Source organism: Schistocerca nitens, chromosome 1, assembly GCF_023898315.1.
Source record: "Schistocerca nitens isolate TAMUIC-IGC-003100 chromosome 1, iqSchNite1.1, whole genome shotgun sequence".
Lineage (NCBI taxonomy): Eukaryota > Metazoa > Arthropoda > Insecta > Orthoptera > Acrididae > Schistocerca > Schistocerca nitens.
Window position 1 is genome coordinate 383,618,031 of NC_064614.1, and position 15,921 is coordinate 383,633,951.

At 37.4% G+C, this 15,921-nt stretch overlaps 1 protein-coding gene across 2 annotated transcripts in view; it reads right to left on the reverse strand.

Annotated features, from left to right (window-relative positions):
* LOC126249062 (CUE domain-containing protein 1) overlaps window positions 1–15,921 on the reverse strand; it is a 254,013-nt gene that overhangs the window by 200,243 nt on the left and 37,849 nt on the right. For both annotated transcript variants that reach the window (XR_007545599.1, XM_049950719.1), the window contains exon 4: window positions 6,904–7,069. Coding sequence is in view for 1 of the 2 variants with exons in the window: in XM_049950719.1 (XP_049806676.1) it covers window positions 6,904–7,069 (166 nt within the window). In the remaining variant the exon portion in view is untranslated. The remainder of the gene's footprint in view (window positions 1–6,903; window positions 7,070–15,921) is intronic.

The window sequence follows — 15,921 nt, forward strand, 5'->3', positions numbered from 1 at the left end:
CTTCAACAATGGTCAAACACCTGGCTGTTGTATCTTGGATTATGAGCTTCAGATACAGAATCTGTTCCACTTATTACCTTCTGTCAAAAACACTCCTTGATACTCCCTGATATTGTCGTCTTCCTATTTCCCTAATCTGCTTTTAAAGAAGATCATGAATGTAACTGTTAACAGTGCTATCCCTCTGCAGTTATTGGCATCAGGTTCCATTCAAAATATCTGGATTTTTTCTGTCAGCTATATATTCTACATTATTTATTTTAATCTCAGCAATAAATTTCCATCAACCAGTATCCACAATCCTGTGACAATTCAGTCTTCTGCTGCTTTTTGATTTGCATTATTTATGCAAGTACCTTTGAATTCTTGATGCTTCACACTGGCACATACCTTTTCTGGTTCACTGCAGCTGTATCTTGCAGAGTACAAAACATCCATGTAACAACATTCACTACACAGGAAATTTAAATAACCCTCAAATCTCTGAAAAGCAAAAATGTTACCAGAGTGACACCATATCCAGTAAGTTATTAAATACTTCTGCAGTCACCAAGGTAAAAATTTTTGCCATATTGCTAAGACACCTCTTAAACAAGGAATAGTTCCTTAAAGGCAAATGCAGGAAGGTAAGGCAGATACTACTATGGGCCAATTTCACAGCTCAAGGTTTTAGAAGACCTAATGCACACCAGAATTGTTGAGCACCTTAAGGAACATAATGACGGTCAGCTTGGATTTTGAAAAGGGTTATCACCACGAGATGCAATATTTGAATTTGCTGCTAATATGATGGAGTCAAGGAATAAACAAATTGAAGATGGTTGGAATATTATGCTACCTACCAAAAGCACCTGACTGTGTCAGACACCAAATACTTTTACATAAAGCTAGGTTATTAGCTATAAAAGGTGCAACCGGGATGTTGCTTGATCACATCTTTTTAACAGAAAGCAGAAAGTTGAACTGGATAGTCGAATACGTGTCTCATCATCATCGGAATAAGGTACCACATGCTCAGTGCCTCAGCACTCAATTCTGGGTCTCTGTTAGTTTTTATTAACAGTCTGTCTCTTTGTATAGAATATTGTAAATTTACCATCTTTGCTGATGACACTGCGGTGCTTATCGATCATTCATCAGACAAACTTATGGGCAAATTAATAAGGTCTTTCTGGATACTGTGATCTGATTTAACATAAATTGTCTTTTTGTTAAGTACTGTAAAACAAGCTTTATTCAGTTTCACAGAACCTCTAAAAATAAAGAAATAGGAAAAAACTAGGTTCTCCACAGGTGGATACTTCAAAATATCTGGGTTTACATACTAACAGCAAAATAACTAGTCAAACCACAGCCTGTACATGTGCAAATGACTGTGTTCTGAAACTTGTGTTTTACACATTTTTTGCTCTTACAAACATACAGAACCTATTAAATTACATTACTGTATTTATTTTCATGTCATTGTGCCATATGTAATCATCTTTTGAGGAAATCATCCACTGGCTAGAAACGTGCAAAATGCACAGAAATCAGTCTCAAGAAGTGTGATTGAAGTCCACCTTAGAAGAGTGTGCACAAATCTCTTAAGGAGTCTGAAATCCTCAGTCTACTTTGAAATAAATATTCACCCTGAAATGTTTCAAAAGGAAAAAAAACAGAAGGCAGATTAGGGTTTAACACACCACTGACAGTGCAGTCATTAGAGATTGAGCATGAGCTTGGATTATGAATGGATGGAAAGGAAATCAGCTGCGGCTTTTTCAAAGGGACTATCTCAGCATTTACCTGCACCAATTTATGGAAATCACAGAAAACCTAAATCTGGATGGCCAGATAGGGACTTGAACGGTCCTCCTCCTGAATACCAGTCCAGTATACTAACCACTGCACTACTTCATTCGGCAAGAAGAGGGGGAAAAAAGGCCTCTTTTCAAACTGCCTATAGTGTGTACCACAGTCATGATACTACAGGAAAACAAGGTACCCACTATGAGCACACTAACAGAAGGGGACCAGTTTCAGTGGCTGTAAGATTTTTAATTCCCTCCCCCCTTCACAAATTAAGTGTCCAATAACAATACTGCAAAGGTCATTCTACACTACAAAAGAGTTCCTGAAACACAATGTGTAATATACATTTACCTGTATCAGTCAATACATACCCATTTCGTTATTAGTGTGTATGCTTGTTTATTATTGTATTTAAATATTTCATTTTTCTGTAATGGAACCTAAATGGCAGATACTTCAATATGAAACTGATCAGTACTATTTACGTAATATCTTAGAACATAAACACAACAAACTTGTACAACTGACTCATTCCATATCCTGTGATATATAGGGTGTTCCAGTGAAGTGTTACATGCCATTTAGGCAAACATTTCACACTCCTTGTGTAGTACAAGGAAAGATGATCAAGACAGAATAATATTAAGTAGGGAGAAAGTCATAGAACATATATTGTGCACAGGTGTTTGTTATCATATGTGGAGACATTAAACGGGAGGTGTGGAATATGAGAAAACGGCAAGGTATGATGACAAATAAATATGGCTTCACCTGCCATGGTGTAGGTGAGGGAGGGGAGGGACAAGGGGGGGCGGGGGGGGGTGATTTCTATGTTTTGATGTAGCAGTTTGGCAGTGGGTTAACCATCAAAGAGCAACCACACTCTCCAAGAATGAAAACAAAGACAGGATAGGATGGTTTAGTAACAAATGAAACATATTGTAATCTTGATTTTCAGGTTGAGCCTTCAAGGCATATCTCATATGTAAAGTTGGTGCTACGCAGATTCATGAGTCACACTAGTGATCTGTACACCCATTCAAGGAAATACGAGGTGTGTTCAAAAAGGAAGGTGACTTTATATTTTTATGAAAAAATATTTATTTATTCATTAACATTCATGCTATCCCCTTCAAAGTAATCCCCCTCAGATACAATACACTTGTGCCAATGCTTCTTCCAATCCTCGAAGCCCTTCTCATAAGTGCTTTTTGGTACAGTCGAGTACTTCCAGTGATGCAGTTTTTATTTCCTCAATCATTGAAAATCTTCACCCTTTCAGAGGTCTCTTCAGTTTTGGGAATTGGAAAAAGTTGCATGGGGCCAAATTTGGTGAATATGGTGTCTGAGGCATGTTTGTCATTTTGTTTTTGGCCAAAAAATCTCTCACAGGCAACGATGAATGAGCAGGTGCATTGTTGTGATGCAAAAGCCATGAACTGTTTTTCCACAATTCTGGAAGTTTTTGGCATATTGCTTCTCACAAATGGTGCATAACGCCAAGATAATACTCCTTATTGACCATACGACCTTGAGGCAAAAATTCATGATGCACTACATCACGGTAATTGAGAAAAAACAGGGAGCAGAACTTTGACATTTGATCTACTTGTCGTACTTTTTTCAGTCTTGGCTTTCCAGGATGCTTCCATTGGGATGATTGGGCTTTTGTTTCACCATCATAATCGTAAACCCAAGTTTCATCACCAGTTATGACCCTTTTGAGCAAATCAGGATATCCATGCAATGGTTCTTCTGATCAAAATTGAGAAGTTTTGGAACAAACCTCGCTGACACGTCTGATGCCCAAAACATCCAAAAAAATTACATGACATGAGCCAACCAAAATGCCAACATCCTCAGCAACTTCTCTGATTTTCCAAAACAATTTTCTTCACAGCTTCAATGTTATCATCTGTCAGTGATATGCTGGGGTGTCCAGGGCAAGGTTTATCATTGGCACCTTCGCAGCCATCTTGGAAGAGCTTGTACCACTTGTAAACTTTTTTTTTTACTATGTCATATGCCGCTGTCAACATTTCAAGTGTTTTCAGGCACTTGGTTCCATTTTTCAAACAAAATCTTATGCAAATTCTTTGCTCCATTTTTTATAATAATCAAAAATTGCCAAGCACACTAAAACACATCTAACATTTTTATCTATCAAAAAATGAAGTACGTTGTACACTTGAAACTGTGAACATATGTTCAGGACATGTGTACCAACACAACAAAACAAAAAAGATTGATAATCGAATGTACATTGCCCATGCAATTTGAAAAGTCACCTTACTTTTTGAACAGTCCTCATATATGTTTGTAAAAGGAAAGTAGTGGGTGTGCTTTTTTCATGATATGAGTAGAAGTCATCTTCTTTTGCTCCAATAACAGCTGCAGAACATGAAGAAGTCAAACCTTTCCTTGGCTACATACGGGATTTGAAGGGTATTGATTAGCAGGACCTCTACTTCAAGAGAATCAGCTAGGCGACCGGATTAAAACAAAAACATCAGATGTTGTGTCAGTTGACACATCTCATAAAGTGTTCTGACTCAACTTCAACACTTCACCAAGAGGAATGGTCAGTATTCAGGGACATCACAGTAATGATCATTTGAAGTAAATATTTCACATGGAGATAGAACTATTTAATGTACATTGTTATTTATTTTCTGTATTATTTAATACAGCAACATTGTTTACAATATACCACAGAAAATAACTATTAGTCCTAGAAGAGAAATGGATAGCACTTGTTTGGTAGGAGATTCAATGCAATTTAATTTTGTATTGTTAGAGGTTGCTGTTTCTCAGTCATTTGAGAAAACACATGAAAGTGACATAAAATGTGCTCTTCCTCAGAAACCATTTGGAACAGGGCATATTTCTGACATGAAGTTTTTTGCTTCAAATGAGTGTTCATGTGAGTGTTCATGTGATGTCCCTGAATACTGACCATTCTATATCAACATCTACATACATACTCCGCAAGCTACCATATGGTGTATGGCGGAGGGTATCATGAACCACTACCAGTCATTTCCTCTCCTGTTCCAATCACAAACAGAGTGAGGGAAAAATTGCTGTCTTCATGCCTCTGTACGAACCCTAATTTATCTTATTTTTGTGGTCCTTAAGAAAAATGTACATTGACAACAGTATAATCATTCTGGAGTTAGCTTCAAATGTCGGTTCCCTAAATTTACTCAACAGTGTTCCACCAAAAGAATGTCGTCTTCCCTCCATGGATTTCCGCTTGAATTCACGAATCATTTCTGTAATACTCGCATTTTGATAGAACCTACCAGTAACAAATCTAGCACACCAATGCTGAACTGCTTCGATGTCTTCCTTTAATCTGATCTGGTGGGGATCCCTCACACTTTAACAGAACTCAATAATGGGTCACACTAGTGTTCTATATGCTGTCTCCTTTTATAGGTGACCTATACTTTCCCAAAATTCTCCCAATAAACCAAAGTTGACTATTTGATTGCCTTACTGTTGTCCTTACTTGGTTGTTCCATACCATATCACCCTGCAACATTACACTTCAATATTTTATAGATGTGACTGTGTCAAGTAATACACTACTAATGCTGTATTCGAACATTATAGGAATGTTTTTCCTACTCATCTGTGTTAAGTTATATTTTTCTACATTTAGTGCTACCTGCCATTCACTATACCTATCAGAAATTCTATCTATGTCATCCTGTGGCCTCCTAGTCACTCAACATCATCATCTTCCCACACACCACACCATCATCAGCAAATAGCAATAGATTGTTGCTCACCCTGTCCGTCAGATCCTTTAGGTATCTCATATCGCACTTACTTGGGACACTCCTCACAATACCCTTGTTCTGACCTTCATTAGCAGTCTGCAGCTCTGCAATGGTGCACCATGTCAAAAGCTTTCCCCCTCGGACATCCTGTATTCATAGCACTAATCACCACAAAATAAAATGAACAAGTGAACAAAATCTCAAAATATTGAGCTAATATTTCACAGATTTCTTTGTTGGATAATGTTAGGTTTTCCATTATTTTTTCAACAACAGAGATTGGGGGGATTAAACTTTGAGAGGTTATACCCAAAACTTGGTAGAAATCTCTGATTTTTTTCCGTGAAAGTCATTTTCAATTTAACCAAGCTGATCATTATCATATGCATCTTTAATGTTTATCATCAATTCTGCTGCTTGTAATCACACTTCTTTAAATTTTAAAAACCATCTTTCCTTTTTTGTGGATAGCACTCTTGCCACACTTCCTTCTAGTATGACAATGTTTCTTCACATTCTTGGTTCCACCATCCATGCTACTTGGGTCTCATAACCTGAACTGTTTCCTCAGCAACTGTGATCATACTGTCCTTCACTTCCTTCTATGCCTGTTATTTGCTTATACTGTCAATTGCACTTACGAGCGAAAACTGGTAACATGGACATTTTATAACAATTGGCGATCTTGGCTTAACAAAAATTTTCACTGAATATTAAACAATGGAAAATCCAGGGTGGAATGTAACAATACAGAGAAGGAAAGTTGCTACTCACCATATAGCGGATATGCTGAGTCGCGATAGGCACAATAAAAAGATTCACACACTCATAGCTTTCGGCCATTAAGGCCTTTGTCAGCAGTAGACACACACACACACACACACACACACACACACACACACACACACACACACACACACACACGTCTGCAGTCTCAGAGAGCTGAAACTACACTCACAGCTCTCTCAGTCTGCAGGCGTGTGCGCGACTCAGCATCTCCGATATTTACTGAATATTATATAGTCAAGTTTACCACTGGAAGACATGTCGTGCAAGTTAACCATAAGTATTATGTAGATAGCAAATACACATTGACAGGAAGAACTGCAGAAACTAATTATTATGTCACACATTTATAGATACAGTTTCCTCCCACAGAGACAAGAAAGTGCCTGAACATCAGACTTTCTTCCACTCTTCTCTAGAGATTGACAGCAAATGGGCATCATTACTTACACAAGATGTGGAAGATAGACTGTTGGTATATCAGAAAAAAATATGTGTATTTTAGGCACATCCTAGTGCACACAATGCTAATTACCTGTTTCTTATGGTGACTATCCCATGTCGTGGCTGGTGTTATCCTTAGAAAGTCATCAGGCAATGGTCCTACAAGTGGTGGTACCCAACCACGGAGTGAATGTAGTGGAGGTGTTGTAGACAATGTCAATGGCACTTCATCTCCAGAAGCTGGCCTCTGAGGGCTTCTGATGACAGACAACAATTCTTTTATATCAACTGTAAGTACTAAATGTCTACTGATGAAATAATGCATTTCATAAAATATTTCCAAGAAAAAACAGTATGCCTCTATGAATAAAATGAAGCAATGAAAATAGAAAACTGCAATTGGAAGGACAGTTCAGTATTTACTTATTTATGAAGCAAACAGCAACAATTTCCCACAACTCTCTATCACTGGGTCTACCATAGCCTTAGCCTTAATGAGAAGTTTCTAAAAAAAAAAAAAAAAAAAAAAAAACCACACACACACACACACACACACACACACACACACACACAGTTTTATGAAAGGGGCAATATATAAGCATGGAAAAACAAAAACACAACACATTACCATGCCTAACACAAAGTAGGAAACCCACTGGCATTCAAAACAGGTTACAGTTCTCTCCGGACGAACAAATACAAAGTACAGACACAGTATGGTATTCAAGGGACTCTTATACAATTCTCCCTGTGAAACAGTGGCAATTTCAGGTATAAATGATGGAGGTGGATAGCGATCATGCACCCTTCTCTCCAAAGTAGACCACAAAGGCTCAATAATATTGAGATCTGGTGACTGGTGTCCTGAGGAGATGCAGCAACTCATCTTCCTTCTCACAACACCAGTCATGGACAATGCGAGCTGTGTGAAAAGGAGGCCTGTTGTCTTGGAATAGAGCATCGCCACTGAGGAACAAATACAGTACCATCAGATGGATCTCATTAGCCAAAATGGTGACATAATCCTTGGCAGTACTGCAAGCTTGCAGAGTAACCATAGTGTAGATAGAATAACATGATATGGCTGCCCAGCTCATCACTGAACCCACGCTTGGGACACAAATTCTACAAGAAGCTGGAAACAGTGAAACAAGAAGCATCCTACCAAATGGCTTTCTTCCATTGCTCCACATTCCAGGTTTGATGGCCTTGGCAGCACATTTTCCTGTTACAGCCATTTGCATCATTAATATGTGGTTTTGGAATTCCAGCTCAGTCTGCAATTCCCAGTTTATAAAGCTCCCTGCTTGTTGTTTTGGTTCTGACAGCTCACAAGTGTGGCATTCAGTTCTGCAGTGACTTTTGCAGGCGCAGTCCTATTATTTTTCATCACAATTCTCGTCAATGGTCATCTGTCACCTCACTCAATAGCCACTTCCAACTGCAATGTGACTTCGCAGACAATGTTTTTCCACTTCCCCTGCATGCGGTATAATAAATCTTCGGCATTGTGTTTCTTGGAACACCAAAACACTCTGGCTGCCTTGTTTTGAGAAGCATCCCCCATACAAACATGAACAATTTGCCCACGTTTGAATTCAATGAGCTCTGACATAATGCATTCACAACTACACAGAACACTCTTTTAACCATGAATGACACTTATAATGTATAATGGTACAAGTGGCATATGTGGTCAAATACAATGGCGCAACCTGCAGGCTTGGTTATCTTCTGTACTGATGTTCAAGTATGCATTTGTCACAAAGTTTCCATATTTTCTGGAATTCTTGTACATAACTCATTTCTGACACCAGATCATACTAGTTAGTTATGTAACTTTTGTTTAGTAATTAACTGACAGTGAATAAGGAGATTGAATGCAATCACACGCAGTTGCAATTTAAGCATTCTTCAAACTCTTATCTGAAAACTACTGACTATGTGCAAATAATTTTAAAAAACGTATGCACTGATACTAGCTTAAAATTGCCCATGACAGCCCAACAGCAGTACTTTCACTATCAAAAGTCAGTAAATTAAGGCTATAAGTTGGTATCTGTATAAGATCCCCATATCTCCATTTCAATACTCTTTCTACATACACATGTGTACCCAGCAAACCATGGAACTGCTCACATCAGTACTTATCACTATCCCAAATATTAAAATTCCTCACTTTTCCACCCACACATGAAATCTAGGATGACTTAGTGAATTTTAAACCTCCTTGAAAGATGTTTTTATCACCATATTCTGTAAGGGAGCATGCATGTTTGAAGGAGCTTTAAGGAGAGTCACACATTCAGCACTAAAAATATTTTTCTTTGATATTCTAAGATTTTGACAAAATACCAGGCTTTTTCTTCAAATCTGCTAGTTCCTCTTTCTTTTTTTTTTCATTTCTGTGAAAAGCGAGTCTGTCTCTTACAGACACTATATATATGTGACTTAATCATACAGTCAAAAATTACTAAATTTTTGCGTGGCATGAAATGCACAAATTTACATCTCGATATGCTTATGTAGCTGAAAGCCTTAGCATCAACTTGTTATTTAGATAAGATTTAATTTTATTATATTTTTTACTGGATAAAGTTCGGCACCTAAGTAACTATCATCTATGAAAAAGTCTGACATTTCAACAAACACTGCGCATGAGGTCACTAACATATAACACAGTAAGCAATTTCCGGGATTTTATCTAGAATTACTGCTATGTCTGTGTATGACTCACCAGAATAATAGTCTGTATGTGTTCTGTCCAACTGTGGTGTAACTACAAGGGTTGGAACTTCAATAGTGGCAACTATTTATTTACAGCTCGTACAAAACAGATAGTGTTTCAAAGGTTTGCTGACCTTCAAAGTAGTCACCAGCATTGTGTATAACCCACTGACAGTGATGTGGAAGTCATAGAATACTCTTAGCAGTGCCAGTTGTGTTGACAGTTTGAGCGGCGCAGTCTATTGCCCAACATATTTGTAGCAGTTCTGAAGCAAATGTTGTGAAGTGTTTCCTTCAGTTTAGAAACTGAGTTGATCTTACAAGGGCTTAAGGCAGGGGAGTGCAGTAGGTGGTACAGCACTTAGCAGCCCCATCAGTCAAACAAATCAGTAAAAGCTTACACTGTACGTGCTTGAGGATTGTCCTGCAAAATGATGGTCAGGTCCTGCAGAAAGTGTCATCACTTCTGTCTCTATGCTGTTCATTATTGGAACACAACCTACGACCAGCTTGGAGACAGAAGTGATAACACTTTCTGCAGGACCTGACCATCATTTTGCAGGACAATGCTCAAGCATGTACAGTGCAAGCTGTTACTGATTTGTTTGACTGATGGGGCTGCTAAGTGCTATACCACCTACTGCACTCCCCTGACTTAAGCCCTCGTAAGTTCAACTCGATTTCTAAACTGCAGGAAACACTTCAAGGCATTCGCTTCAGAACTGCTACAAATTCATCAGGCAATAGACTGAGCCGCTCAGACTGTCAACACAACTGGCACTGCTAAGAGTATCCTACGACTTCTGAATCACTGGCAACAGGTTATACACAGTGCTGGTGACTCCTTTGAAGGTGAGTAAAACTTTGAAACACGTATCTATTTTGTAAGAGCTGTAAATAAATAGTTGCCACTATTAAAGTTCCAACCCTCTTACATATCTCGCAAGAATGTGCTGTGTTTACATGTCACTGCAGCAATGATCAAAAACATTTGAAAAGTGAAGACACTGAACTGGCCAAGTAACATTTATCCATGGGTTCTAGCATATCATGTGGATAGAATGGACTGTGTTTTACACTATTGTTGTTTTTGGAATCCCTGCTGAAAGTCAAGAACCCCACTATGTTAAAACTAGATCATTGTGTCTGAACATGGACTGCAGAATTCTGCAACAGATAGAGGCCTCTCTCTCTCTCTCTCTCTCTTTCTCTTTCTTACCATTTGCTGCAATAAAAGGAGTCCACTATTTTACTATCTCTCTTCATTTGACAGTATTACAAACAGTATGGATTGCTACTCACTGTAAAGATATGCTGAGTTGCAGACAGACACAACAAAAAAAGCTGTTGTATATCGAGTTTTCGGCCAAAGTCTTCTTCAGAAAAGAAAACAAAAGAAAACACATACACACATTCACACAAGGTAGCACATCTCACGCACATGCGACCACTATCTCTGGCTGTTCCAGCCATAATATTCCAACCTGGTCTCTTCCATTTGACTTGGTTGTTGATATTTTCATGTTTTAAACCAACATCATGAATGTCTGCAATAAACAACAATACACACAATACAGAAAGATAATTATATGAATCTGTTATGTTGTGACATTTCTTCCAATTACAGGGAACAGATCCCTGATAAAGAGATCTGTGGAATATAATAATGAACAAGAACTGAATTTACTGTATATTATAGTACACAGGGTCTTCATTTGTTTTTAACTGACTGATAGTATTGATCTATGTAATTTTTGCAATGTCAGAAATATTCCTCAATTTTCCTTTGTGAATGGACACAATTGTGCTAAGTATTCTATCTTTCAATTTGCTGATTTTTAGGGTTCTGTACCTCAGTCAGTAAAAACAGAACCCTTATAGAACCGCTTTGCTCTCCATCAGTCTGTCTGTCTGTGCGTCTGTCTGTTAATACCCCTTTTCCTCAGGAACAGATACAGGTATTAAGTTGAAATTTATGTTGAATACTAAGGTCAATCATCCATTGGGGATGCAAAAAAAATATGCTTCTTAGTCAATGCAATCAAAAGGTACAGCCACATATGTCATACTCTGATAATCGCAAACTCACTCATTAATACCTACAGATGAATTATGTATATACATAATGGATCTGGTGGTCTAACAAAGCACCTGTCTGGAAACTGAGATGTCGTGGGGTCGAATCTTCGTTGGACCACAGATTTTTCAGTCTTTGTTTTAACCAACCCTTCGCCTAATAACTATTATTATTATTATTATTATTATTATCATCTATATATACAATTAAGTTTATACAGAACACTCAGAGTAGGAGTCCTATTCGCACTTGTCCTGTTTCTTCCCCCCCCCCCCTCCCCACCCCCACCCATAAATCTGAAATATCTGAGCACTGGAATGATGTCACTGATAGACTTAACCTACAATCAAAATATTTCATTGTTTTGGAAGAGAGTGTGTGATAGGATTTTACTATTTTATTTGATTACTATATGTTCCACCCACTGCAGAAAGTTACTTCTACTACCAGCAAACAGTTTATTTTGAACCTACTGTGCATCAATTACTGCCTTATAAGGCACTTTTTAGTGTTCTTTATGTATTTGGGGGTTCTTATTTTCAACTAGGTATATATTTCTGTGGAGTCTGGGCTAATATTTTTTCTGAACTTAGTATTATTTTATCTACATGTTCCTTGCTTGAATTAAATGTTTCTAACTACTGTCCAAGATATGACAGTTATGAGAATACAGTATATTGTGAAAGAATGGTGACTGCTTCTTCCAATGATTTCCTGAGATTTACAGGGTTGTTCCAAGTTGAAATTTCAAATTTCTCTGGAACAATTACTATTCTATTACTGCTTCCCTTGGCTAAAAATGATTTCTTTTATTTTTTTCCACGTCATTTATAAGTGATCATTCCCAACTCAGTTATGATTTACAGTATTTACCAACAATTACGTAAGGTTGTGCTCTCACAGTACATTTTATCGTTACTATCATCCATCGCCATGCCTTGCTACTGTGCAAAAACCACTAGTATACGAGATAGCCCCACAGGGAAACTTTTTGAACTATTGCCACTGAAATCTAATACCAACGTACTTTCATAGAAATGATGTATCATATTTGAAACTGGACACATTTCACACAAAGAATATTGTTCACTTGAAACACGACACTGTGAAAATTGCAGCAAAGTAATACTTTGCACTGAAATTAGTAAAAAAGAACTGAAGCCTGAATATTCATTGCTGACCTATAAAACACACATACCCAAGTACGGATCCATATTTATATTTTTAATAGACTTCAAAACCCACATTTCCCTATATGCAAATGACAAATTCACAGTTATGTGACAAATTCTTATATGCACATTACACTTCATCCCACTCACTTAGAAACATGCAGTGGAGAACAGACATGGAGTCCGAGAACCTATGAACAATAATAAAGATTCCCGAGGTTGGCAAGTGTGCCAGAGGTAGCCAATTTCAAGCAACAAACATTACAATAGTTCAGTGCCCTAATTCACCTTTCTTTATTCAACTCAACAACTACTTGTTCCAGAAAACAGAATATCAAAGTGATTTTTAACAGAATAACTCAGGACATTTCTTTCTATCAATAAGTAGTTCAACCAGGATCTCTCAGAATTCCTTGAATCTTTCAAAATTTCCTAATATTTCCTTGGAATTTTCCAGTACATTTGATTTCCCTGAGAATTCCAATTTTCAGGTTTCCTAGACAATTCGCCACCCCGTTGTTGTTAAATATACGTACATTTATGTTTTATATGTGAATGAGACAATTCATGGAGCATCCAGTGTTCAACAAAGACAGAAATGTAGCTGAGACACTGCTCAAGAACAACCACTTGTTCAGCCTAAATAACTAGCTTTTAAATTTATTCCACATGTGGAGCAATGGTGAAGCACCACCCATTGCCAGCAAAGACTGGAGTCACCCCCCACACACACCTATGTTTCTGCTGACTGTAGTTCCAACACCCTTACATCTATGAAGCAGTGCCATGTGGATATAACACAGGCTGTATGATCCCTTTCATGGCACACACAGCAGAAGACAGCAAGTAGATCAGGTTTAGGATACTTCCTATAGCATGCAGCTATTGTCTGCAAAATTTAAGCTCAAGGAAAAAACTATGCTTTAGAAAGATTTCTATGTAAGGCTACCAATTTAGGGTGAATTTAAGACAACTTTAATTAAAGTGAATAGTAAAGTAAATAAGATGTATGGATAGGATGCAAAACTTTTTGTACACCTGAAACTGTTACTATTTCAATGCTGAGTCATACATATTTTAAAACTTTATATGGAGGTTCCCCATAACAAACAAAAACATTTCTACAACAAAAATACCTGCTCTTTCTAATGAAACAAAAATAAGGAAAAATAAGTGACCATATTCAGCGATATGATATCGTAGCATGGATGAATATAACTAAAAACATTTGATGCCACATTTACATATTAATAATTCCAACAATACTCAAAAATTACTGCTGAAGTTCAGTATAAACTGTAACAAACAACTTTCCTACAAAACTACATTCAATAGACTTTTGTTTGTCCAAAAATTACTGAGATCACATAATGGTTGAAAAAAAGCCACAATTGATTTTTTTTCCCACAAAAGTTGTGAATGAATCAGCCTTAAGATTTTAACACTGTGAGGTGCACAGAAAGTTGTTTTCCTTCATTTACAAACTCTTCAAACCACTGTGAAGTATGTGGCAGAGAGTACTTCCCACTGTATCAGTTATTAGAGCTGGTTCTTGTTCCACTCACATAAGGAGCACAGTAATAGTGAATACTTAAGTGCCTCCCAGCACAATGTATTAGTCTAATCTTGTCTTCGTGATACCTATTGGAGTAATACGTAGGGGGATTTAGTATATTCCTAAATTCCTCACTTAAATCTGGTTCTTGGAACTTCGTAACTAAGCTTTCATAGCATAGTTTGCATCATGTCTGTTAGTTCAGTTTCTTCAACTTCTCCCCAACACACTACCATGGGTCAAACAAACAGGTGATCATTCATGCTGCCCTTCTCTGTATATACTCTATATTTGATACAGGTCCCATACACTTGAGCAATAGTCTAAAATGGGTTGCACGAGCATTTTGTAAGCAATCTCCTTCCTGGACTAATTGCTTTTACCTAATATGTCACCAGCTTCACCTACAACTGAGCTTATGTGATCATTACATTTCATATTCCTACAAATTATAACACCCAGGTATTAATATAGTAGACTGACCTAACAGAAATATCTCACTTACATTACTAACATTTATGACAAGGATACATTGCCACCCACCATAAAAATGATATACTGAGTTGCAGTCAGTCATAACGGAAAAACTGTTACACACTGAGCTTTTGGCCAAAGCCTGCTTCAGAAAAGAAAGAAAACACACACACACACACACACACACACACACATATTCATGCAAGCAGGCACACCTCACACTCACGCGACCGCTTTCACCACCCACTCTGGGTAGACTGGATTTTCCATTGTTTCATTTATATTACTACTAGTTTCAATTTTTTTGTGTGTTAAATTTTGCCTAAACAGTTGTAGAGCTCGCCTGAGATACTGGAGCACTCCAGTGAAATCCTAAAATCTAGAATTCTCTTTTATCTTCAGCTGAAATTTTGCACAGCTTACTTTTACTCTGTGGGGAATATCTGTACAAAATTTCATTTGGTTGGAGATGATGAGGTGGGAACCATTGGTGTGTAATGACCCAGCAGTGACATAAAAAGATTTGCCAGAGGAAAAAATCCACAGTGGGTGGATGGAAATCAAGTTTTGAGGGACAAGCAACAAAGAACAAGACAGAAAAACATTACCATTGAGAAAAGAGTGTTAAGAGGATCATATGTCCTTTAAAGAATGAAACATTTTAATAAGCCCAGTAAATAAAAATGATTTAAGGGCAAGAGGATACAGAGGGCAAACTACTCAAATTGAGCAGACACATAGCCAAAAGAATGGATTTTCTTTGTTGAACAGAAAAACTAACATGAAGATTTAGATTTGAAAAAATGAAAAAGGGTCTGGATATTAGATTTAAAATAGTGAAAGAGGACATTGATACTAGACTTATGTCAGTAAATAGCGAAAGAGTAAAGGAATACAAAGACACTAGGTTTGTTGAAGTAGATAAGTGATTGCAAGAAAATGCATGACAAGATGTCACACTTACTGCAGCCCCTGAAGGTCTTGCATGACTTGACAATCAAAATTCACTCAAGAATCCAGGACAAGAAATTGATAGGTTAAAATTTTATTTTTTTATTTTTTTTTACACCCACCGACAGACATCGATATGGATGTGGATGAGCT